The 25,804-nt window shown below is 40.3% G+C and overlaps 2 protein-coding genes across 2 annotated transcripts; both read right to left on the bottom strand.

Annotated features, from left to right (window-relative positions):
* Nucleotides 1-3,518: 3,518 nt before the first annotated feature.
* rnf181 (ring finger protein 181) lies at nucleotides 3,519-6,506 on the bottom strand. Its single transcript, XM_054611465.1, has 6 exons — nucleotides 6,439-6,506; nucleotides 5,681-5,808; nucleotides 5,453-5,589; nucleotides 5,182-5,297; nucleotides 4,992-5,066; nucleotides 3,519-4,887 (listed from the first exon to the last, which is right to left on the bottom strand). Exons 2-6 carry the CDS (start codon nucleotides 5,764-5,766, stop codon nucleotides 4,828-4,830), a joined length of 474 nt encoding a protein of 157 aa, XP_054467440.1. The 5' UTR covers nucleotides 5,767-5,808; nucleotides 6,439-6,506; the 3' UTR covers nucleotides 3,519-4,827.
* A 395-nt stretch (nucleotides 6,507-6,901) lies between these two features.
* On the bottom strand, nucleotides 6,902-25,397 carry LOC129100833 (paxillin-like). Its single transcript, XM_054610348.1, has 11 exons — nucleotides 25,255-25,397; nucleotides 14,858-15,066; nucleotides 14,496-14,581; nucleotides 14,259-14,398; nucleotides 14,000-14,183; nucleotides 13,411-13,525; nucleotides 9,861-10,022; nucleotides 9,579-9,752; nucleotides 9,414-9,495; nucleotides 9,137-9,285; nucleotides 6,902-9,019 (listed from the first exon to the last, which is right to left on the bottom strand). The coding sequence occupies exons 1-11, from the start codon at nucleotides 25,265-25,267 to the stop codon at nucleotides 8,753-8,755; spliced, it is 1,581 nt and encodes a 526-aa protein (XP_054466323.1). The 5' UTR covers nucleotides 25,268-25,397; the 3' UTR covers nucleotides 6,902-8,752.
* Nucleotides 25,398-25,804: the final 407 nt, after the last annotated feature.

The following is a 25,804-nucleotide window of genomic DNA, read 5'->3' as shown; positions in this document are numbered from 1 at the left end:
CAAACTGTAAGTGGAGTGGAAGTGATGGTAATTGATCCTTGACTGCTTCACTCTCTTTGTCCTGCAGGTGACCCAAGGGCATCCAGGGTCAGATGGACTTGTCCAAACTGTGGAAGTCAAAGTCAAGACTCACAACTGTTTCCTTCCGTTTGACCGCATTAGGCCGCTAACTCAAGTAGAAGAGGATATGGAGACTTTGAATTGACTCAGAACCACATATCCCCTTTGGGGGCAGCTGTAAAGGGTCCCCAGGAAGAGATTATATGACCTCACCTAAGGCAGGGAGGATAAAGCAAATGCTTGTGCCTGGAAAGAAGCCGCCTCTTGCCGATGGAATAACTTCCACTCAGTGAGAGGCTATATATGCTGCCTTCCTACCTAACCTCAGACATAATGTGTGCATCCTTTGAGTTAATTTAATACTTTAATGTTTTGATTTACATTATCACATGATATCTCTTAAGATGTTTTTTTGAATATGTTTGTTCTCTTTTTGTAGAGCTAAAACCAACAAACAGACAGAGGCAACGAAAGAACGAATATGAAATCAGTGTTTTGAAAATAAAACTGCTCTGCATAAATGGGACCTGCCGACTGCTTCTTTTTTTGTTCTCATATCAATTCATATAAAATCATATCAAAAGTAAATTCCAGTATATACATGTTTCAACATATAATACTTCATAGATAAGTATTATGAAAAAATTCAAACTAAATTTCACATCATAATATGTCATAAAGACACGGTAGAGCATTTAAAAAAGTCATAAAAAGTTTTATGGCATGGTATGTTGAAAAAAGACAGAAAAGTCAAAAAAAAGTCATGGAAAGCAATAGTATAGTATGTTGAAAGAAATCCTAATAAAGTCATTGGATAGCATGTCGAAATAATTCATTAAAAGTCATAGTATATTATGTTGAAAAAAGACATGTAAAGTCATAGCACAATATTTAAAAGTAATAAAAAAATCCTAAAAATGAAAAAGTATAGCATGTCGAAAAATATCATGAAAAAAGTCATAGTATAGCAAGTTGAAAAATATCATGAAAAAATAGTCATATTATAATATGTCGAAAAATGTCAGGAAAAAAGTCATAGTTGTCAGGAAAAAAGTCATAGTTTCGTATGTAGAAAAATGTTATGAAAAAGTCCTAGTATAATATGTCGAAAAATGTCAGGAAAAAAGTCATAGTTTTATATGTCGAAAAGTGTGATGAAAAAAACATATTATAACATGTCAAAAAAATGTCAGGAAAAAAATAATATTATAATATGTCGAAAAATGACATAAAATAGTGATAGTTTAGTATGTCGAAAATTGTTATGAAAAAGTCATAGTATAGCATGTCGAAAAATGTCAGGAAAAAAGTCATAGTTTAGTATGTAGAAAAATGTTATGTAAAAGTCATAGTATAGCATGTCAAAAAAATGTCAGGAAAAAAGACATAGTATAATATGTCGAAAATGTCATGAAAAGAATCATAAGTTAGTATGTCGAAAAATTTTATGAAAAAGTCATAGTATAGCATGTCAAAAAAATGTAAGGAAAAAAGTCATGCAACATGTCATGAAAAAAATCATATTTTAGTGTGTTGAAAAATGTTATATAAAATTCATAGTATATTATGTCGAAAAGTGTCATGAAAAAATGTATATTATAATATGTCAAAAACATGTCAGGAAAAAAGTCATAGTATTGCATGTCAAACAAATGTCAGGAAAAAAGTCATTATAATATGTCGAAAATGTGTCGAAAAATGCTATGAAAAAAGTCATGAAAATGTAAAAATATCCTCGCTTTCTAAAAATATCCTCACTTTCTAAAAATATCCTCACTTTTGCAAAAAAAATCACTTTTGAAAAATATCCTCAATTTTGAAAAATATCCAGACTTTTGAAAAATATCCTGACTTTCTAAAATATCATCCCTTTGGTAAAATATCATAACTTTTTAGAAATATCCTCACTGATAAAATGTCCTCACTTTTGAAAAATATCCTAACTTTTGAAAAATATCCTGAAAAATACTTTTGAAAAATATCCTCAAAAATATCCTCACTGAAAAATATCCTCACTTTGGTAAAAAATGTCCTCACTTTTGAAAAATATCCTCGCTTTCTAAAAATATCCTGACTTTCTAAAATATCATCCCTTTGGTAAAATATCATCACTTTTTGAAAATATCCTCACTTTGGTAAAATGTCCTCACTTTTTAAAAATATCCTCACTTTTGAAAAATATCACTTTTCAAAAATATCCTGATTTTTGATAAATATCCCCACTTTTGAAAAATATCCTCTCTTTCTAAAAATATCATCACTTTTGAAAAATATCCTCAATTTTGAAAAATGTCCTCACTTTTTAAAAATATCCTCACTTTTTAAAAGTATCCTGACTTTCTAAAATATCATCACTTTTGAAAAATATCCTCACTTTTTAAAAATGTCCTAAATTTTGAAAAATATCCTCATTTTGGTAAAATGTCCTCACTTTTTAAAAATATCCTCACTTTCTAAAAATATCCTCACTTTTTAAAAATATCCTGACTTTATAAAATATCATCACTTTTGTAAAATATCCTCACTTTTTAAAAATGTCCTCACTTTTTAAAAATATCCTAAATTTTGAAAAATATCCTCACTTTTTAAAAATATCCTGACTTTCTAAAATATCCTCACTTTTGAAAAATATCCTGACTTTTTAAAAGTATCCTCACTTTGGTAAAATATCCTCACTTTTTAAAAATATCATCAAAAGTATAGTGTGTCGAAAAATATGAAAAAAGTCATAGTATAGTACGTTGAAAATGATCATGAAAAAAAAGTCAAAGTATAGTGTGTCGAAAAATATGAAAAAAGTCATAGTATAGTATGTTGAAAAATATGAAAAAAAGTCATAGTATAGTATGTTGAAAAATATCATAAAAAAAAGTCCTAGTATAGTATGTCAAAATATCCCCACAAAAAAAAGTCATAGTATAGTAAATCAAATGTCATAGTATAGTATGCCATAAACTTGTGATAATAAAGCAATAGATAATGTCATAAAAATGTAATTCAAAAGTCATTTTGAGTATTTTCAGTATGCCGTCAAAATTGAATTAATGGTCATAGTAAAGTAATAAATATGAAATTAAAAAATGATAGTATAGTTTGCCTTGAAAAGTGTCATAAAAAATACATAATAAAGTATAACCACACTGCTGAACTTACTGACTCGACACGCCATCGTTAGTTTGAGCTTTCCTCTTATGTTGACTTTAAATGTATAAATTACTTGTTAATTGGCTGAGCAGCCCAGGTTTGTGACACAGCATATAAAAAGAGTCATAAAAAGTTAAATGTCTATTAAGTCATTAAAATGTCAAGAAGAAAGTCATAGTATAGTATTTCAGAAAAAAGTAATAGTATACAGACACACAGACGCATGCACACCCGATTGATATGAGAGCACTGTTTCAGCCTTATCACCTGTACTGTGCAACAACAACAACAACACAGAAACAACATCTAGGGAACAAATCAACACAGACAATTTTGTTTCCTTTTTATAAATTCTGTAAATATGTACGATTTGTCTATCATTTAAATATTTTCATTTGACAGCAATTTATATTCAAATATGAAATAAAGATGATAAATTCTTGGATGTTTTGCATGGATTGTTCTTGAAAACAGAAAATAGCATTTGTGTCCTTATAAACAACAAAATTGTTTCTGCTTATAACAGAGAGCAAAATGACATCATGGTCATACAGTACTTGTTATATTGACAATGTGGAATAGTATTGGTATTATCTTGACGCTAATAAAGCTAGGGTTAAAAGTATTTTGGAGGTTGTTGAGGTTTTTTAATATATATATATATATATATATATATATATATCTATTCATTTGAATCACAAATAGAAACAACTTTTGGCAAAGCGAATGACAAAGAATGGCTAACTGCTGGTTAAAGATCCTACCAAAGTTGAGTCAGCAAGGTTAGAGGTTCAATATTGTGAGTTAACACATGAAGTAGTATAGAAGTGGAATAAATCTACATGTGATGTAGAAGCATCAAAACCAATCCAGACCATACTGGTTATGTTATTAATAGTTCCTGTCTAGGCCAACATCACAGGACAAGTTAAAGGGGAACCAAACAATTTTACACAAAAAGGTCAATTCACTCACATGGGGAGGAGAAGCACTACTCAGCCAGTGAAAATAGTTGTATAGTATCTTCTTTGGCTCTACAAGATCTTGTTCAGTTTGTACCTCGGCTTGAAGACAACAAATTAACTGAAAGCTTGTGTGACAGCGGGGTCATGGGGTTTAAAAGATGTGGGCATTTACCTGAAAGGGAAGGTCTGACATAAAATGAAAATGAGAAGTGTAGGATCGAGCATCTTAAACTTCAACATCTGCTGCTTCAATTTCTGACATGTCTTCTCTTGATCTCTCTTTATTGAGTGCCCATAATATATGTAAGTGTAAGCTATTCATGTTGCAGTGCTGGAGTGCACTTTAAAAATGTAATTCTCTTAAATTGTTTACATTATTTTGTGGAAAACTAAAATAGTCAGTGATTAAAATATATTCCTGTGTTTAAATAGAACATATTATTTGACAAATACGGCTGAATGGAGGTTTTTTTTGTGTGTTTAAAGCTTTTAGATTTAAATCAAAAAGACAGAAATGCTTCAGGGCCGCTGTCAACAGCACACTTGTCTTAAAATATTCTGCACGAAATGGCATGAATGCAGCATTATGCATTTCCTGAAACTTTCATTTTTCTCATAGTTTTCTGAAAATGTCACTGTGCACCAGAGCACAGTTAAGTCATGTGTACATGCTTCCATGTAGATCTTCCAGCCTGTGCTCCCTCTGTTTTCTTCTCTCCTACAGGACAGAAAAACAATATTCAGCCAGGGAATGATGCTATACTGAAAGCACAGCTCGAAGATGAAGATCATTTGAACAATCCTAAGCACATGTACACTCACTTTGTCTTTTTTAAATTCCTCGTACTCTGGATTGTCAGTTGGTAATTCAAGTCGGCACAGCGGACAGGAGTTGGTCTATGATTGAAAACATAGAAAAACATTCAAAGTGAATTTTAAGTAGCCACTCAAACTTTTCCATAACATGTCAGATGTCGAATTGAATGATGAATGATGAATTTGTCAGCTTTACCTTGCCTAACCAGGGCAGTATACATCCTGAGTGGAAAAGGTGTTTGCAAGGCATTTCTCGAACTGACTCTTGTTCCTCGAACTCCAGCAAACACACAGGACACTTGAGACCTTTATCTGTGAGATTTAAAAAAAAAAAAAAAAAAAGATCACAATTAAATCCCTCCCTACTTCCTCTGAGCCCATCTGTAAGCATGATCTCTCCCTCTGCCATATATTTCTGTGCATCTTTTGAATATCGGTGAAAAATGACTGAAGCAAATGTCAGTCACCTGCTTGCTCTGGAGAAATGATGACCACAGTAAGGGTCTGAACAGCAGTTTTGGCAGCTGGAGGAGGAAGACGCTGGTCCCAGTCAGACAAGTCGAACGCCCCCGAGTCAAATAAGTCCAGACCCTGCATCAAAGACCTGTACGCAAACACCAACAGCCAATCACAACACTGTACACGAGTAATCAATGTCAAGCATTACAGTGTGTCTGAGGTGTGTTTAGCCTCACCTGGCCAACTCAAGTAGAGCATTCTGACGATACTGTTCCTCTGGGTTGGTGGGCTCACAGTTGTGTTCATCAAAGTAGGATGCCATTGTGGTACGGCCAACGTTTGAGACCTCTTTGCATTAAGATACCTAACAAACATATGGATATTGTAGGTGTCAAAAAACATGAAATACGAGGCTGACATGAAAAAAAAACCCCAAATAAAACACACCTGAAGGATTTGGCAGGACCCTTTATGTGATGAGTGACTAACCTTCACTCTAGAGTAACTCCTGGGTAGTTTCCACACAGTGCTGTAGGCCTACCTACCAGGTGTGTGAGACCCTCAATAAATGACATGTAAACACTTAATAAAGGCCGCTGCTCTACAACTGAATTACAGGCTTCAACTACACCGCTAGGATTCTTTAATTCAAACAATTACAAATTATGAACAATAGCAATTCATTGATGAAAACTCAAAAGGCTCATTAATTGTTTGATAAACTTTAGTGCCGAATATAAAACCCCTCATATTATTGAAGATGTATACAAAAACATAGTTCATTCTCTGATAAAGAAGGACACATACATGTTGGTTAACGGTATCTAGATAGTTTGGTATACTTATTTACTTATTACAGAGGCCGGCTACGGCTAATGTCTGACGCAAGAAAGACATTTGAGTTTCTTTAACTTGTATAAAATGACAAACCGTACTGTAGAAAAGATTACATTCACAAATTATTTGCCAGACTTAAAACAATAGCTTGACTTACTGAAATGTTACCAGCGACAAAACATGTCATTCTTCCTGGTATGACAGATTCAACCACGTGATATTTGCATCCAATCAGATTACGGAAGAGCGCTCGTTTCTTCTTCTTCTGTTTCACATTTTGTGGCGGTTGGCCGACGATAGCGTTGCGTTAGCCCCACCACCTGGTAGGATGCGTGTACTGCAGTTAAACAGTTTTATGAAATCTGTTGTTTTTCAATCAAAACATCTAGTTTACTATCTTAATTAAGTTTTTTGTTTTGTTTTTAATGTTGCAGTGGTTTTCTAAGTGTCTTTATTGCTCAAGCACTCATAAAAACCTCTGTAGTCCTTTTATTTTAATATTTGAGGAGGAAGGAGGTATTGTACAGTTGGACTGTTTGTGTTCCATGGTGTTTCTTGTACTTGAAGCTTAAAAATTGACACACCAAGTGAAAAAGTAACACACAAATGAAACCTTTGTATACTTTTTAATAACAAAACTGAATTTATTTGCTTAATCAGACAAGATGCAAGGAATCGCACTATTCATTACTACTGACATTCAGAGTGAAAAGGGAAAAAAAAAAGACACAGACACAACTCTAAAAAGGTATGGCTTTGGTTAAATAACACTCTACTCAATTGATTTGAAAAGACAACTGTTACATGATCTCTTAAATAGAGTGAGAAAAGATTTAAGGCTCTAGAATTCCCTGAAAAAGACGAAAGGCCCGATATATCTGCTGCATGTCATGATCCCATGTGGAGACCCAGCCTGGTGGTCGTACAGTAGATGCTACTTAGATGCTGAGGGGAAACGAGTCATCAACCGACCACCAGGTTCTCACTTTTACAGCCATTATTTCTCAGTGGACTCATACATGAAAACATAACTGCGGACTATTGACCTGTTACCAGTTACCAGTATTTTGCTGAATTTGCCAGTGTTATTAGACATGGTACTGATACAATGGCACAGACAGCCTTTTACATCAGAAATACAAAGTTGTTAATCCACAGTTGCAGAGTCATTGGAATATCACAGGCAAATTATTTCAAAATAGTGAACATTCATCAGCTTCTCAATACAGTAATGATACCAAAAATATCAAAATATCTTTGCTATGCCTCCTCACCAGCCCTCTCCTTCTTTAAATGAGTGGTTATTAAACACATATACATGCTGAGCATGCCAGCGTTTTGCTTACATTGTAGCTGCATTTGATATTTACAAAAACTTGTCAGGATGTACCTAGAAACAGTAATGGTAGTTTAAGAGATGCATAATATACTCCCAATATCTTTGTGTGATTCCACTTCACTGTAAGAGACAACTGTAAAAAAAAATCTGATTTCCAGATTGTTTTCTCTATTTCTTCTGTGAAAATACAAGGAATGATTTGGCAGCACAAATACGCAGAGTTTGTTCAAACGTCTGTGATTGAGAGGGAACACCGCAGCTACTGGTGGATGACTACATACTGAACTTCTGCATTGACAATCACTGTGAAAATATTCATCCATGCATAGTTTGCCTTTGGCTAAACAATAGGTGTGGTTGTGTTGTTTGATTTTTCACACATACAAAATAGCTGAGGCAGTCCATTTCCAGTCAATGCTACAGTGATATTATGGATTTATCCATCTGCTCTTTCAACTTTATCTCATGTGGGGAATAAGCTTTCTACCCTCCTCAGTTGCAAAAACAGTTTACATTGTAATTGTAAAAAACAACAGGTCATCTGCTATATGTTTCTGATTTTCTATGTTTCGTTTTTTATGGTTTCTAAAATGACATGCTCAACCAGTGAGCAAAAATGTCAAACATGCCTAGTTTTTCTTGAATTTCTACAGTGTTCAGTAAGATTTCACCACCATCTAACACGATAAAAACTAAAAATATTTGAAAACACAGAAAATTACAGCTCTTTGCCTGTTGAAAATACCCCCAAAAAACCTTAGTCTTGTATACATCAGTGTTGGTTTGAATAAAACCCTTGTAATGTCACCTTTTGAGTATATCTGCATCACACTTTGGCCACTGACCCACTCAAATCCTACTGTGCCTTAATGCAAAATGCAAAGCTGGCAGTCTGAAAATAGGGACATTTTTCCAAGTTTCTGAAGGACAAGTTAAAAGTATTTTAGCAGAAACTGTATGCTGCTTCAACCACATGCACATACTTAATCCATACACACTTCCAAGGTCACCATCAGAATACAGACAGCCTTCTTTGATACAAACACAATAAATCCAATCCCCACCCTACCTATGCTAAAGATGCTTTAGACACTGATCTAAGCCCTGATCCATAGCTGCTCTCGCTAACTCCCTAACTGAACAGCTTGACGAAGCAGCCATGGCAGTAGGGTTTGTCGTTTTGTTCTTTAAAGGTGCCTTTGTTGAGTTGTTTCAGGCAGAAGGCACAGACAAAGTGCTCCGGGTGGAACTTCTTGGACATGGCTGTGATACAGCGCCCCGTGATGGGCTTCTGACAGCCAGAGCAGAGGGAGCCACGGTGCTCGTGGTAGTGCACTTCACAGTATGGCTGGCCATCGTGCTCAAAGAAACTTCCATTCACAAACGGGGTGAAGCACTCCTGTAAACAAAAGAGGAAGATGCTGATATTCTGGAGCCAATTATACATTTAACAATATTTAGCTTAACTCAGGCACATAAAATAAGACTAGAATGCTAGAAATGACAAGATACAGACCCTGCAGACAAAACACTCAGGATGCCAGAGGCTGTTCAGCGCTGAGATGTAGTTCTCCAAGATGGCTCTGGCGCAGCCACCACATTTTGGTGCAAACATGTCAAAGTAATCCTTCCTGCAAAAGGCTTTTCCATCCTTTTCATGAAAGCCTTCATAGAAATAAACACATTTCAATCAATTACAACTGGAATGCAAACAGAAACTATTGTTTGTTCTATTATGACTGGATTGTAGATATAAAAGCCAAGCAATAATTCAATACAACAAATCACATTACCCTCTGGGCCAAAGAAAGATCCACACTGAGCGCAGAAGAAGTGTTCAGGATGCCAAGTCCTATCCAGCGCCGTCACAACTTTCTGAAAAGACAAGACAACACATGTTTTAGGCAGACTGTAGTCAACGACAGACATGATGCCATATGTAAACAGCAGTGACTTACATCCAGTATGGGGCCGTTGCAGTAGTAGCACCGTGGGGAGAACAAGTTGTGGTAATCTGTCTCGCAGTACGGTTGTCCCTCTCGCTCAAAGAAGTTCCTGGAGCCTATCTCCTCTTGACAGTGCGTGCACACAAAGTGTTCAGGGTGCCACGTGCGGCCCATAGCAGTCACCACCTAGATAAACAGAAAAGATTGTACATTAAGAGTGCAAATCCTAGAAGTGATCAGAATTATACTTTATTTATATTACAGACATATTATCTTTAAAAAAATGCATCTCACCTGTCCCACAATTGGCTTACAACAGGCTCCACAAACTCCTTTAGCGACCGTCTGAACACCCAGTTTGTTGAGGTCAGACTGAAGGCTACCAAGCATGTTGTCCAGCTTGTTGACCTGTGTGGGAGCCCCACCAGGAACGCCGCCCTTCCCTTGGGCCATGATCTGAAATTATTAAATTATCATCATAGTTATGTGTTAAAGATGTGCCTGATACACACAGACATTTAACAAAATGAACGTAAGCTACGTAACATAAACTAAGAAAAGTAAAGATGTGAAAAACAAGAAGGGATAAGAGACAGGGGTTCATGCCTGCATTGGAGGGAAGATTGGGTCATACTCTGTTTGGCAGCCTACTGACACCAGCACTTTGGGTGGTATTGGTGTCACTGGCTCCACTGGTGGAGGGTGGTTTGGGGTCTGAAGGACAGGAGGAGGGGGCTCTGGTTGGGGGGCAGGAGGTTCCTGAATTGGAGCCGGGGGTGGTGTGGCTTTTATAATATGTCGAGGTGCAGGGGGAACTGGCTCCTGGATGCGGCGAGGTTGTGGAGGGGGAGATGGAGGTGGAGGTGGAGGTGGAGGGGGAGCGGGAGGTGGAGGGAGGGGTGGAGGTATGGGGATAGGGGGCTGCTTTACTGGGAGCAGTCGCTTAAGTTCCTCTATAACAGGAGGGCGACGAAGTGCGGGGGGAGAGAGAGGCGGGAGCACCTTCCTCACGGGGACAGGCGACTCTGGGGGAATTATGATCTGAACAAAGAGGAGAGAAACACAGAGAGAAGGGAAGGAACATAGAGAGAAAAGGGTGTAGAAAAGTAAAGGTGAATTAATTAGGAATAGAAATATTTGGGAAAACTGTTGAGCACACTGAAGCCAACCTTGTCGACCTCACTGCCAGCATCATCGGGACGGAAACGCTGGGGTTTGGTCGTGACGATGACACCCTCGGTCAGCCAATCGTCAGACTGTTTACGCCGGCGCTCTGAGCGGCCGATCCCAAACTTGCCCTGAAGCTCCTCTATGAGGCGGTCCTGAGAAGTGTTCTTGTTTACAATGATGGGTCCCATCTTCCTGCGCAGGAGACCGTCTCGGAACATTGGGTGCACGTTGGGAGTCTCCTTAGTGCGCCTTATCACTGATTTTAGCTAATCAGCGATAAGGCGGGAATATAAGGGGGAATGGTGAGCATCTTATCATACGTCCACACCAAACAAAGCCCAGCTGAAGCAGTTACAGCAGAACTCTGAGGCAGCAGGTGAGTCACACAAACGCTGATTTAAAAAAAAAAAAAAGTAATAATATCCATGGTGCTGTGGTCAGTGGGTTTAGAGTCACACTTCATTCACTTCATGCTTCCATCAGGTGCCTTCAAAACTCAAAAGCTCGTAGCCTTCCCAGTCTCTCAACAACCACTCCAAGTTCACAATGCAGGTGGCATTAGGAGGATGAAATGTGCCATGCTCATCACTGGTACTGCAAATCAGTGAGTTATTTATAAGTGCAGCATCAAAGCAAAATCTCTTGATTGAAAGGAGCATCTCCCGCTTTAAGCTAGCTTCTATTCCACTAGCTTCTGTCTTTATTTCTGCAGATTGTTTCTATCTAGTTTCTAAACTGGACTTGACAGTAAAATTGGAGCCCCTTGTCACACAGTATGAGGATTGACAGTAGGGCTATAGTTCTGTGATTGTCAGATTGTTGCAAAATACAAAAAAGTAAATACTAAAACCTGGCTGTGTTTTATGTGACCAATAGTCTACATCCCATAGATATTCAACTTAAAATAATATAAAACACAGAACTGGTAATATAAAACACAGAACTGGTACTGGCAGAAGTTTTCTTACTGTTCATCAATGATTTGACCTATTGTTTCAGCCCTACTTGATTGTGCTAAACAAGAACTAAGAGATAATATTAAATTATTAGTTACCAAAACCTGTTTTTTCTGTGTTAAAATGACAAGATGTGAAAATTATACATTATATTATTAAACTAGTAGATATATATTTGGTATCTTGTTTAAATTTGTGCTATAATGTTAAATTTTTTTGAAGAAATTTGAGGAAAAACTCAAAAACTTTGAGCAAGAGCAAAACAACGTGATCAAAACAAGCCCATGTTGTGTCAGGCAAGAGTGGAGATGCATACATGTCCGGAAGCAGAGACTCGGTCTATACTGGGAGTCTGCAGCAGGGGCAGGTCCAGGGCAACGTCAGGGGTCCCGGGGCATGAAGACGGGGTCATAGACTCATCCATCCAGCTGGCCTCTGTCAGCGGGGTCATGCTGCCATCTGTGTACGGCCTCTCGGTGTAAGGCGTCATGGTGCCATCCAGTCCATCATGGAAAGACATTGACAGGTCCTCATCAGCCCAGTCCAGATCTCCATTCCCATCAGTCCCTCCGTCCACTGAGCCGTCTGTGATGGTGTTGGTGGTGCTGGTGTAAGTGTCAGGCTGCACACTGTTTCTGTCCATAGGCAGGATAAGCTCCTCGTGCATCTCCTGCATTCCTAAACAATGTGACTCCATCTTCAGCTGTTGTTCCTCCCCATGTGCTGCTGAGTGATTCTGTGCAAAACTCATTGCTAGCAGCTTGTCCAGTGCCTCGTCCAAGGAGGGCTCCACCATGGGGGGTTGCTGTACAGTGTAGGGGCTGAATCTCTGGGCTGCGGGTGCCGACTCCAACAGATGTCTGCTGTCGCTTGTGAAGGCCAGAGGAGAGGGGACCACCAATGGAGAGACTGGAGATGGCGAGGGTGTTTTTGAGGAAACATGTGCAAAATTAGGAGATATAGAGACAGCCACAGGGATGGGTGAAGGAGCCTTTGCTGAGACAGGTGGGGAGAGGTTTTTAAAAGAAGGTGGAGTAGAGAAATTCAAAACAAGGTCATGAAAAGAAGCAGATCCCCCGCTCAGAGTCTCAGGAGGGAAATTACCAACAGTATTTGAGGGTGAGACCCGCTCGACAGATGGACTAGAGGACTTGGAGGACTTGTGGTCCAGGACAGTGTTTACTGAGGTTAGTGAGGGGGTGGTGGTGGTATTGGAAGGACTCGGGCTATTTCTCATATAGTTGGAGTTAGGGGAAGCGGCTTGAGAGAGGACAAGCAGAGACTTGGTTTGGGATGACAGCATGGTGGCAGAGACATCTATGAATGAGTCCAGGTCTAGGTCACTGGCTGCAGAAAGTGAGGATACAGGACTGTGAGGACAGAGATGATTCGCGTGGGGCATTGAGAAGCGACTGTCTCGTCCATCCTCGTCTATGTGCAGCTCTAGACCAGCAGGCAAAGGGAAAAGAGGAGAGGCACAGGCAGACGTATGGGACAGACTAAGGAAAGGAGAAGCCACAGGGGTGACGGAGGAAGAGGCTGGAGGATGAGGAGAGCTGGAAGACGCTCCTGCTGGGTCCAGCAGACAGCCCAAAGAACTGGGCTGAAGGACAGAAAAGAAGAAGCAAGATAAGAGGAAGAGGACAGAGAAGTCAACAGAAATGTGTTTTTGTTGATAAAGTGAGGTTTTCCCAGTAGTCACGCATGCTGCTCTGTACCTTGAAGTCAGACAGAGAGGCCATCAGCTCGTCTAGCTCTCTTGTGGCACAGGAAGCTGAAATCCTGGCTTGCTGCTGAGAGGGTGTGTCCAAATCGCTGTGGTGAGCAGAGGAGCTGGAAAACACAAATTATAATATGATTTGTAATTAGATGCAAACATTGAAGCCTAACTAAACAGCAGAACTCAAAATATTTACTGTCTAAGTTCCCACATAATTCAATATAAGAAATCAAATAAAACCTCACATTCTCTATTCAAATTTAAAAAAGACAAAAGCTAACAGGCTAGCTGACTGCTGGCAGTATCATTCTTTGTTTCGAATCCTAGAACATCATATAGACAAAGCAAAACTAACTAGCGTTGTCTATGAAATAATCTTTTGACAAATGAATCATAGAATAATGCAAACACAGGTGCAGATACTGCCCGTTTAGCGTAGCTCTGATAGATAGAGTAGTAGTTCATTCTCAGCTGAAGGAAAATAGAAAAATGTTGGCTATTGGAAGCTACCTCAACTCAAGATATCTGCTGATTTAGTACTTTTCACCCTGCATCAAATGTGGCAGCTGGACACAGATATAAAGTACCTGGGTGACGGCACTGAACCCTCCAGCTCGTCCAGCAGACTCTCCACGGTGGGTCGGGCCTCATCCAGCCTCGTTCCGTTCCTCTTGGGTTTCTCATGAGGGGGAGGGCTCACCATGATGTCGGGGGCGTTGCCGTTCTCGTAGTGGGTGATGCTGCAGGAAGGTAAAGGTGGAGCTGCCTCCTCTGTGGACACACAACAATATAACTAATTCTGCTCGTTACAAACAGAACTGATAAAGCTGAGGGCTTTGCAGGTACCTGTAGTGGGAAATGAAGGGGAGCTCTGTTGCACTGCGTTGAGTTCCAGCAGCAGTCTGTCGAGCTCTGAGAGGTTACTGCCCATGGCAGAGGTCATGGCTGCTGCTGACGAGTCTGCTGACTTCTGTTTGTTTGGAAAACTGAAGAGGAGACAGACAGAGACAACTGTTAATAGCAACTACAGGTTAAATAAAATGACGATCATACACACAACATTTCAAGCGTGTGACAGGATACCTGTAGACGTGGTCCTCTTCAATGTGAGACAATGGAGAGCTGCTACTGTCCCTGGACCATGAGCTCTTCTGGCCTGAACCTAACGACTGCAGAGGACACAGAAGTGAGTCATACAGAGAAAACCTGAGCAGAATTTCTATGAGGCTTTCCAGTTGGCATTCATCTGTACCCAGTTAACTGTGTAAGACTGATTTCCCCTCACATATTTCTTCACAAGCACACAAACATCCATGATACTTGATCAGTCTTTTTTCTACATCTTCAATACCAAATCAAATGTTTGCACACAAATCTGTTTGCTGAATAGCTTAATGGGATACATTAGTTCATGAGTTATGCGTGGTCACACTACAGAGACATACCTGCTGAGAGGAGTGGTGGGAGTCCGGCTGATCTATCAGGGACCCGTTCAGAGCCTCGGCTGAGGGTGGAGGAGGGACTGGAGGTGGGACTGACACATCCTGGTAGGAGTGTCCTCCAGTGGGGATGGAGTAGGGGGTCTCTTCAGGCAAGAACACAGGTCGCTTTGAGATGTGGGACGTAGTAGACTCCAGGTCCGCCAGCAACGCGTCTGAAAGAATTGATGGTTAAAGTTTATAGCATTTTTGTAGCTACTAGAAAAAAAAATAACACATTAGTTCCGAATTAAAGTGGTGCTGTTAAAATAAATAAATACAATCTTTATATTTGTTACTCTCATTTAAACAACAATCAACCTCAGACTTAGTAATGCCTCACTGGAGCAAATACATCAGAGACAAATTCCTGAGCTGTTTTTGCAAAATATTTCGATCCCCAAACATGGTTGCGCTGGAGACCAATGAATTCTCTACTGGGTTGTTGGGTGCTCTGAGGCGACTACCGACTGTGGTGTCAGGCTGTAAACAGACAATGGCAGCGTATCTGAGTCAGTCTCTCATTCCAACTCGTCACCAAAAAAAGCTTTTTCCTCAGCGCAGACCTTTCAACAGAAAGGTTAAGCCCCGTCACCATCACAGCATGGCACAGTACATCACCGAGCCCAACTTCATACCTAAACCCATTAGGCCTTCATAAAATATCCTTCTGAAATCCCCAACATCGTTATTCCGTCGGTCCACACTATAAATACAACCCTGCTGACAATGAGAGCTACCTGTCTATGAGCTTGATCTGTCATTACCGTATGTTATACCTCTGTAAGTTATGCATGTCTTTGATTGGTCTCGGTTTTATGAGAATCAGTGTGAATTTAACAGGACAGACCGATGAGAACAAAGAAGCAGACAAACAGAAAGTGTTTCTGAATCCAGTCCAGGGTTGAGGGGGTACAGTGTTACCCTGCTGAGTGTTCGCAGGAACGCAGGAGCAAAATAGACCCTTACATCACACAATCCATCCATTCTCAGCCTGTCCAGAATAGACGCTATCATCGGCTGCATACTGTTACAATACAGAGGTCTGTGTCAAGGAATTACTGCACCTTTAAACTCAAACACCAGAGAAGCAGGGTCAAAAACTGTCCAACTAACACAAGGTCTGATGGCAAACCAGGCTTCTAAAACACTCTCTTATGTGTACACATAAAAAGTGTTTTTCTAAATTTTTTATCTGTTAATTTATACAAACTTAGATTTGCTGTCCTGATTAGAAGTTATTTGAAAAAGCGATAGGAGTCTGAAAATAAATTAAATATAATTCTTGATGTTTAGAAAAAAAAAAAAAAAAAAAAAAACATAACTTCCCTTGGAGGCATTTTTCTGTTAACTGCATCATCCTACTTCTCCAAATACTTCACAATTATTTCACACAAGGTTACTTTAATCCTAATTTATGTCAGCAGAAAAGTGAATATATTTGTTAAAAGTAAAAGCTGAGTAGAACAGGGAGACCTGGGTCAAGTCTAACTGCACACCACCGAATACTCATAAGGCTGCCTTATTGCCCTGTGAAAAGTGCAGACACTGCCTTCATACCATCTGCAATCAAGTGGCCATGAAAAACATATACACAGAATATCTGGAAAATCAAGTCCCCGCTCCCTCAGGCTTGGAATAGACTATATAAATCTGTCCTTTGTCTGGTCAACATTACAATATCTAACAACAAAGCCATCACAATGCAATCTTATAACGAAACAATAAAGCAGTGCCTATAATCCATGAATACATATAATGAAAAAGCCAGTACCAATACTCACATTATTGTTTCCACCTGCTGTATCTGTAATATCTTCCGGGCAGTATTATATGCGTGTTCGTGTGCATTTGTGTGTTTGTGTGTGTTATTGTGTGAAGCAGACGGCAGTACAGACAAAGATAGTGTGAGCAACAAGGAGGGATAACGTGCTGCCAGTCTTTTGGGGGGAGTGGTTTGAGAGCCAAAGTTGGGTGTCGGTAGCCTTTCAATAATGGGATCCTTTTAGTGCGCCTTTATCTTAATACCAAACACTAAAAATGTCTCTAATAAGAGCATTCTCACCCTCAAATCTGCATTTACAAATTAATATGGTCTCTAGGATCGTAACTTTACATGTCAGGCTTATGTCTTTTATGTTAAATTGCATCCAAAAGCATGTGACTTTAAGTTTGAATGTTCAACTCAGATGAGCTGCAATAAATTTACAAAAAACTGTGATAAACTCTTTGACGTCAAACTGCCACTATAGCCTGCAACCAGCCTTCAGACCAAAAGGAGCTCCAGCCCGGAAGCTGAATGTTTAAGTCATGAAGTTTGACATAAACCACATGGGAGCACAAGCCTATTTAAAGCTGTAAGCTCAGTGTGTAGCCCATGGCTGTGCAAATGTGCTTAAATATCATGACCAGCTCAAAATAATCTGCACCTGGTGCTGAAATGCTGAACAAGTTCTTACTGAAGTTGACTTTGTCACTCATAAAACAAAGCCTCCACATAGAAAAATACCACAGCTGGCTTTGGGCTAAAGGTGAGTCATATAAAATACAGTGTAGGATTTACATTTACATTTCTCCTGTAGCTCAGAAGATCTTACAAGCTGTCAAAAAATACCAAAAGCCTCAAGAAAGACTAATTATGGAAATGTATTCCTAGAAAGTTCGTTCTGGCGTTGACGAATAGGACAGCCGTACTGCCTGGAACCTTCTATAACACTTGTAGACTGAGCCAAGATGAGACTTAGACTATAAAAGTGTCTGTGCACTCATTATATCCCCCTCCCACCTGCTGATACTACACATCTGTGACTCAGGCCCAGGCCTACAAACTCCAGAGTAGATCTCCACAGGGGGAAACATCCCAGTTAGATTCATTGTTTAATCTTCGGTGTCTAGTTCCTCTATTCATCCCTCGTTGGGGAAATAACAGCTGCAGTATGTTCCAATACCTCTATTGTTAGTTGGCGTTTTTTGTTTGTAGAAATAGCCCCAGTGATAAAGTTATCTATGTGATGCTTCAGTCCTTCATTCTCAGCCTCGCTGACTTGAATGCTGATTGGGAGTTGTGGTACATAAAGGGGATTTAAACAGGAAATGTATCAGAGCTGAAACTATTAGTCAATTAATAGATCAGTTGCTGAACAGAAAATGTATCTGCAACTTTTATAATAATTGTTAAGTAATGTTTCAAGCAAAAATGCCAAACATTCTGTAATTCAACCTATTGGATTTGCTGCTTTTCTTTGTTGTGTGTGATATTAAACTGAATGTCTTTATATTTAGAATACTGGTACAAAACACTTGGTTTGAGGTGTAACACTAGACTTTGGTAATTTGTGAAACTTTGTGATTTTTCTCTTTTTTTTTTCAAACATTAAAATGAAATGAAAATGAATAGCAGATTAAACGATAATACAAAGCATTAATAGTTGCAGCACGGATATGGATGGCACTATAATCATAGTGGGAGACGCACCACATATGATTCTGCTATTTCTATATCAGGATAAAGAAAGATTAAAACAGGCCATTAGGAATGACATGTAACACAGTCAGGCCTGTTTAAATTTAGCATCAGAAAAGTATAATTTTATAAATCCATAATTCACAGTTCATATCCATTTGTAGCCTTCAAGTAAGCAGCCTGCCATAAACACACACCACTCCATTAAGTGCATCTCTTTGATATCATTTAATGCAGGTCATAAAAGGATAAAGATTGAAGATGCTACGGAAATTGCCTTGCTTCCCTCATTTCCCCTGTTGAGGGCAGCATTGAGTTTGGGATGAGGATGGACAACAAGCCTTCGTCAGTCTCAGACAAGTTTGGTCCATGAAGAGTTAGTCGCATTAAGAATGCAAACGTGCACTGTAAGCCAAGTAACTGGCTAATCTTTTCCATTTCAGACAGGGGGTATGAGCCACAATGGACAAAGTCCAATTCTGCTCTAACAGCATCCTGACTCAATAGCCCATTGTGCAAGGTCTGGAGGAATAAAGCTGTCACCAAAAAGGAGATGACTGGTACTAACAACACAAGATTGAATTCATCAAACGTCAGTCAACAATATAACAGTGGCTCTCTCTCTCTCAGGGGACCGTCTGTGGTCACACTGTGGTAACTAATCTTCATTACATCCAACAAACAACTCTCTAGTTATGTGGATACTGTACACATTCTTGTGGCAGTGGGTGCATGTAGAGTCCTGCCTGTGCACATAACCCCCCGCCATCAACCCACCCCAAGGCCCCGCCACAGTCCTGCAGTGTTTATCAGATGGGAGCGAAGGTGCATGGGGAATTCCACACATTCCTCTGTCCGCTTCTTAGAAAAAAAGCAATCAGGCGGGGACACGGGGAAGGTGGCTTTGGGAAGGGTTCATACGGTTGCCCTGATCCTAGTGAAGCATCATTTAACATGCGACCTGTCTTATCTGGGAAGAAAAAGATGCTTTGTGATACAATCTCCTCAAGCAGAGCAAACATTCCTCCTGAACCTCAGGATTTTAGGTACAGGGCCGGTGAGGAATGTGCTAGAATACAAAACACCATCTGTCAGTCCAGAAAATGAAAATAATGTGTTGACAATTACAGGACCCACTCCACTAACTACAGCATGCTTTGAATTCCAGGATAAGGGATATGTCAATGTTTTTACTGCCCATTTCCCACAGAGAATGGGTACAGTGGAGCGGGGAGGGGGAGGGGGAGGGGGGTTAGGCAGGGCTGTCTAATCTTTTCTATTAACATGTGGGCAACGGTGATAGCCCACCAGGGTCCACAGCTCACCTGTTTATAGCCAGGGTGCAAAAGAGCAAAACTGGCCACAGCCCCACAGTGAAACTCTACCCCATCAGGCCAACCCGACACGATATTTATATCAAATAACACAGACGGGGGCCAGGGAGGGGGGGGGAGGAGGGGGAGATGCCAGTGAGATAGGCAGGGGAAGGCTGAGTAGAAACCACGAACAGACAAACAGGGAGAACGTGAGTGAAAGAGAGAATATGGATCAGCAGCAAACAGATTAAATGATGAACCGAGAGAGAATTATTCAAATATATGTTATGTCTTACAGCTTACAGATGGCCACCCGTTACACTAGAACACAGATTCATACAGACAAAGGATGAATATGTGTAATAGCATACCATCCCAAAGACAGAAGCATCTTAGGGTGATTACTTCAAAATAAACATACCCAAAAATACCCTGCAAAGCAGCCCCATATCCGAAAGATGACACGCCCCTTGAGAGAACGCTGGACCAAAATAAAAGTACTTCCCCACAGCCCAGTAAATCAGATGACAGGGGAAAGTCTGAAGACAGACACCCAGTCACTGAGGACATATTCATACCCATGCATGTTTGAGGACCGTATGCCAGTAACACTGAGTAAGCTTATTTGCCATTAGAGAGAGTAATTGGGAAGATTGAAGAAGACCCTCAAATAAAGGCCATCTTGTCTCTCTTGTCTCTAAAACACTGACTGAAAACACCAAGCTGTGCTCCAAACTAGTAGCTTTTCTATAGAAGAGCAGAACATTAAACAGCCTTCAGCTAAATCCTGATGGATTTAATCAGTGGATGAATTATTGACCAATCTGATGATTATTTTCTTGGCTACATTTGGTGCTTAACATTTCAAAAAGTAGTAGAAAATGCTCAACACAGTTTCATGAAGCTGAAGTTGGAGTTGAACAGTACAAAAACCCAAAGATATTAAGTTTAATATCATAGAAGACTAAGAAAACAAGCAAATATTCACATTTGATGCTGGCACCAGAGAATATTAGACATTTTTGCTTTATAAAATTACTAAAACAATTAATCAGTTGTGCAAATAGTTGCAGATTATTCTCCTGATTTTTAATCTCAGTAGAGAGTAGAATTCTCGATGTTTTTAAACTAAAGCTGATTAGATAACTTTGTTAGTCAGAAAAGCGGCGTTCATTGGAATAATATTGAAACTGAATTCCCCAGAATTTTTGTATTTGGAAAACAGAAGTGAGATTTTCTTCCCCTGCTCACAAACAAGAAGCTCCTCTGTGTTTGAACATGCCCTCGGGTGTCCCCAGATCCAGTAATGCAAGAAGAACCCAGCAGGGACTCAGATTCCTGCTACATTACCCAGACCTGTCAGGGAAATAATCAGCACTGCTTTCTGAGCCAAGTTACAAGGCCAGGGATCAGGGGAGGCGTGGAAACAGCATGACAAGGAAAAGAGTGAAGGTCGCCGCGAGTGAAGCAACAATGTGGTACGACGGCATTTAATAGGGAAAAACGCTGTTCTGGCCAGATCTCACACTGAGGGCCCACAGCTGGCCACTCTACCAGAGTGTGCTGGCCTCCAGCATTGACTCTGCTCATTGTTTTTCCCCTCTGTTTCCTCAGGATGTGGGGCATGGTCTGTTGCCTAAGCGATGAGGTCAGCCATGCAGCTCTCTCTCTTCCCCAGACCCAGAACAGGATGGGCGTGGAGCTCGGCAACAAGACTGATTTACAGCCAGGAGCTTCCCTCTTTCCGAGCATGCGAGCCCACTGGTAAGGGGCGGTATGCACTAACCTTGCAGCTCTCATGGGGTGATGAAAGCTGGTCTGGTATCACTAACTCTGTGCTGCCGACACACCAGGACACAGAGAGCACTAAAGACCTTCTAAGATCTTTTGGTATGCTGTGCAAATGCTGTAAACATTTAAGACCACACTGCTTGTACAACAGCCAACTTTTACTCCTGCCTGGAGAATAAGGCCTTCCTCTACAAGGTGATCAACTTATACTACGACAGTAAATCTAACAAGACTGCTGTGTGTTTACAAAAGGTATATTTAGCAGGTGCTGCTGTCTGTTTCAGCCCACATAGCCAACTCACACAGATACACATGGTCCTCAGTGTGAAATAGACACACTGAAGACCACATTGTTTTGAAGCCTGTCGGCATCTAAACAATAAATAGTACCGGCGTTTCTTCTCAGGGGATTACAGGGTTTAAACAAGGTTTGTACATTGGTAGGCTAATACACTCCATCTGTTTACTCTAGTAAAGTTAAGTAAATAAAGATTAAGGCAAGTTTGTCGTCAAAGTGTACATGACCCTTAAGTACAGTACACATTACTTTTTCTGCATGTTACATTTACAAAGTTAGTAAGCCTGGCTTTTACTGGTTACATTATCGTCTGTATAGGAGACAAAATATTAAGTTTTAACAACACATGTGTGACGATGTTGTATGATGATGAAAGCTGCTTGTTTTAACATACAGTGCATCAAATAATCATATACCGATTCTAACTAAACTGTGTTGAATTTATCTGGGCAGGATCGACTCGCTAAAGGCCAGACTCACCCTGGGTGTCCCAAATTAGTTTTGTGGTATTTGATTTAACACACAGTTATTTAAGAAGTAAATAAGTATAATAATAAGTTTCAGCTGAAATATTAAAGGAATTACAACATGATTTTGACACAGGGCCCCTCTGCACGACAGGGCCCTAATGGTGCATTATATTGATCAAATTAACACACAGTGAACCTCTGGTTTTAGGGGCCCCCTCAGAGTCTGGGGTTCTTGGCCACTTGGCCATGTCACATTCTAGCCCTGGATCTGATTCATTGGTAATCCATGAACAGTGAGAATTTACAACCAAAAGGAAATTCAATCATGCTAAAAGGGTTATTCCCACTTTAGTCATCCGCCTCCACCATAATGCATGACTATGCTAATCCAATTTCTTTGCTGTTGACCTGCAGACATAGAGCACAGCCTCCACAGTACAGTGAGGTCAGTCTGCCTGAATCTCACACTATCATGAGGAATTCACAGAGAGGTGAGTGGAGCCTTATACCAGACAAACATGAAACCCAGGAGCAGGACAAGCCAAAGGACAGTGTGTCATATGTGGTCTAAGGGCCACATCTGGGTGAGGACTCTTCCTCCCCTGGGCCACATCAGTGACAACAGTGAGGCAAGGCTCACTGGCTGCCCCCTGGGCTTGACTGTAATAGACTGATCAGAGAAAACCTGTGGAAAACTGTGACTCAGAGAAGCACACTTGAAGCACACTATGCTGAGGGAATTCCCTTCCTCGAGTGTTAAGAAACATGGGCAGATCAATATACACAGACTGAAAGAAGACGGATGGAATGGAGTCCGATCAGGTTTCCAAACAGCTCCATGTCAACCCGTCAGTCATCAATGAGCCTCAAGACAAGGACCCACTGGGGCTTGTTAGCTAGGGGGTTTACTGGAAGTACAGTAAAGGATTTACAAACATTCAACGTGGTTTGGTGTTGCATATTTAGGGAGGACGTGGGAGGGGTTAGCCACATGATGTGGACAAAGAAAGTTTAAATCCTAAGAGTGGGATGTTTAACTTCACGGTTGTGTGATGGTAAGGCAGGTTTTTAGCAATCTATAAGTGTAATTACGACGGGGCCCATTTAAAGGGCCGACTGAAACCGACAGCCCTCCCTCTGGTTGCAGCGTGCACAGGGCTGGGAGTAGTGGTAGGAGGTGAGTCATGACCCAGAGAGTATTTGGCCTTGGACCCCGACACAGAGTGATGTTCGACATTCCTCAGCAGCCTCGCCCCCTCCATCAGCCTGCTGTTTGCACTGCTTCAGTGAGGCTGCAGGCTGCCTCTCAACTAACAATCAGCTCTTTCAGTGGCCCTTGGGAGCTAGCGCATATAATGTGCCCTGAAGGTATTTTCATATCGGGCCAAACTCAAAATGCGGCTCATTGTCTCTCCACTTAAACAATTCACAAATCCATTTTACGACCGTTCTACTTCAGGAGACAAGTACAATGGGAGCGTTGATACAGATACCTGACAGAGGCTTCAGCAGTGATTTATTTCTAATTAGCAAGGTAAATATAGCAAACTGACCAGCTGGTAAAAACGACAACAACCAGAATTAGAAGTTCAGAGGTTCAGTGCCAAAGGTCAAGGGTCGATGAACCAAAGAGGTAACTGCTCAATGAGGCACAAAAAATATATACGGAGCTTACGCATATTCAGTATAGGTCACTGACTGTCATCAATAGTGACAAAATGCACTAAAAGGTTAGTTGATTAATCGATTTACAAAAGAATTAAAAAAGGTGACAATTTTGTTAACCAATTGTTTAAAGAAAAATGTCAAAAAGGAAACTAGTTTCAGTCTCTCAAATGTGAGATGCGATTTTTATCCTTTTCCCAGAATACACTGCATCCCTGTGAGTTAAACATCTTTGAGTATGCAAAACAAGCCATTACAAAATGTTACTCTGGGGTTTTACAATTTTAAAAAAGGGCTTTTTTTAAAATTGTAATTCATCATGTTAATGAATAATTCAAACTAGTTAGTTATTCACAGCCCCCAACTCACAGCTCTCAGTAAATGACAATGCCATAAAATAAAAATAAACACACATAATATCAGCAATAGGTAATGTAACATGAACACTTCAACTGCTGTTAGATTAGATACAATGAAATGTATCTATTCTAACACTATTTTTGCCAAACTCTTCTATTCTGCTCTGTGTTGCATGTACACGCATAAACACCGGCCCAGCTCCTCCAATATAATATATAAAACCAGCCCTGTAGCAGAAATGAACAGGAGAACAGCACAGAGTCAGGATCCTAACAACAGTAATGCTACATAATACTGTTTCACCTCCTGGAGAAAGTGTGGACATAGTAAATGAGATGTTGGGCTTCTTTTAGGTGGGATTGACTCCCACCAATCACATGCAGTATTTTACACACAGCACAACTTCCAGTTTTTCCAATTGTCCTAATCACATCTTTGTCTCCTGTTTCAAGGCTTTCCATTTGTAAAAGGACAATCAAGTAAGCTCAGTAATTGAGTATTACTAGCAGTCAGGTCTGCTCCATCAGACAGGAGATACATTATAAGCCAGCCAAGCCGGGCTATAGCTCACATTGTGCTGCACCGAGCAGTCTAAATGTGGAGGCCTGTTGACTCCACCACTTCAAAGCTGGAATGATCAGCCTGGGGGGCAAAAGTTAGAGGAGGTAATGTTGAAGCTCGGTGTCAAAATGTCCCTCTGGTGCATGTATTGAGTTAAAAAAGAAATTAAAAAGAAAGAAAGTAGTTTGTTTAAATGTGCAGGATAATGTGCAGGATGCCCGACCGCTAAGTTACTACAATGCTTAAATAAATCAAAGTTGGTCAGATCACTCAGCCATACTGTGATCTAACATTTGAGCAGAAAACAGACAGTATTTCCAGAGCAAGCTGACCCAGAAACAGTTTTTTTCAACATTAAATCGTCGTAATGTTAACTCCTCCACCCTGCAGCCCGCTCCTCACTGACTGTAGAAAAACAGCAGAACTACTCCACAACTTACCTAAGTCGTCCATAGTGGCTGCCCGGCTTCGGCCTGTCTGAGTTGTGATGTGTTGGTGGCTTTTCAACACCACGAAGTCTGATTTCTTTTCCTCTCCAAACTTCCCCGCTGTCCGCAGCAGCCCTGGAAGTTTGGTCAGCTCTCGTGAACGCGCTGCGATATGTGCATGTGTACTTTAGCGGGGAGCGCGCACGCTCTGGCCGAGGTTCAGTGATGAGCGACATCTAGCGGCCAGAGGCTGGAATTACACATTACATTTAGATTACATTACAGGCATTTAGCAGACGCTTTTATCCAAAGCGACTTACAGGAAGTGTATTCAACATAGGTATTCAAGAGAACTGCTAGTCACCAGAAGTCATAAGTGCATCTCCTTTCTTAAACAAGCATCTAAAAGCATAAACCAGAGCAAAAGTATAGTGCAGAAGCAAATTAATACGAATACAATAAGTGCAACAAACTAATACGAATACAATAAGTGTAACAAACTAATACGAATACAATAAGTGCTAAGAGGAAGGCTCAGGGTAGTACTTCTTGAAGTACACAA

The sequence above is a fragment of the Anoplopoma fimbria genome, chromosome 13 (assembly GCF_027596085.1).
Source record: "Anoplopoma fimbria isolate UVic2021 breed Golden Eagle Sablefish chromosome 13, Afim_UVic_2022, whole genome shotgun sequence".
Taxonomy (NCBI): Eukaryota; Metazoa; Chordata; class Actinopteri; order Perciformes; family Anoplopomatidae; genus Anoplopoma; species Anoplopoma fimbria.
This window is presented reverse-complemented; position numbering and strand designations above follow the sequence as displayed.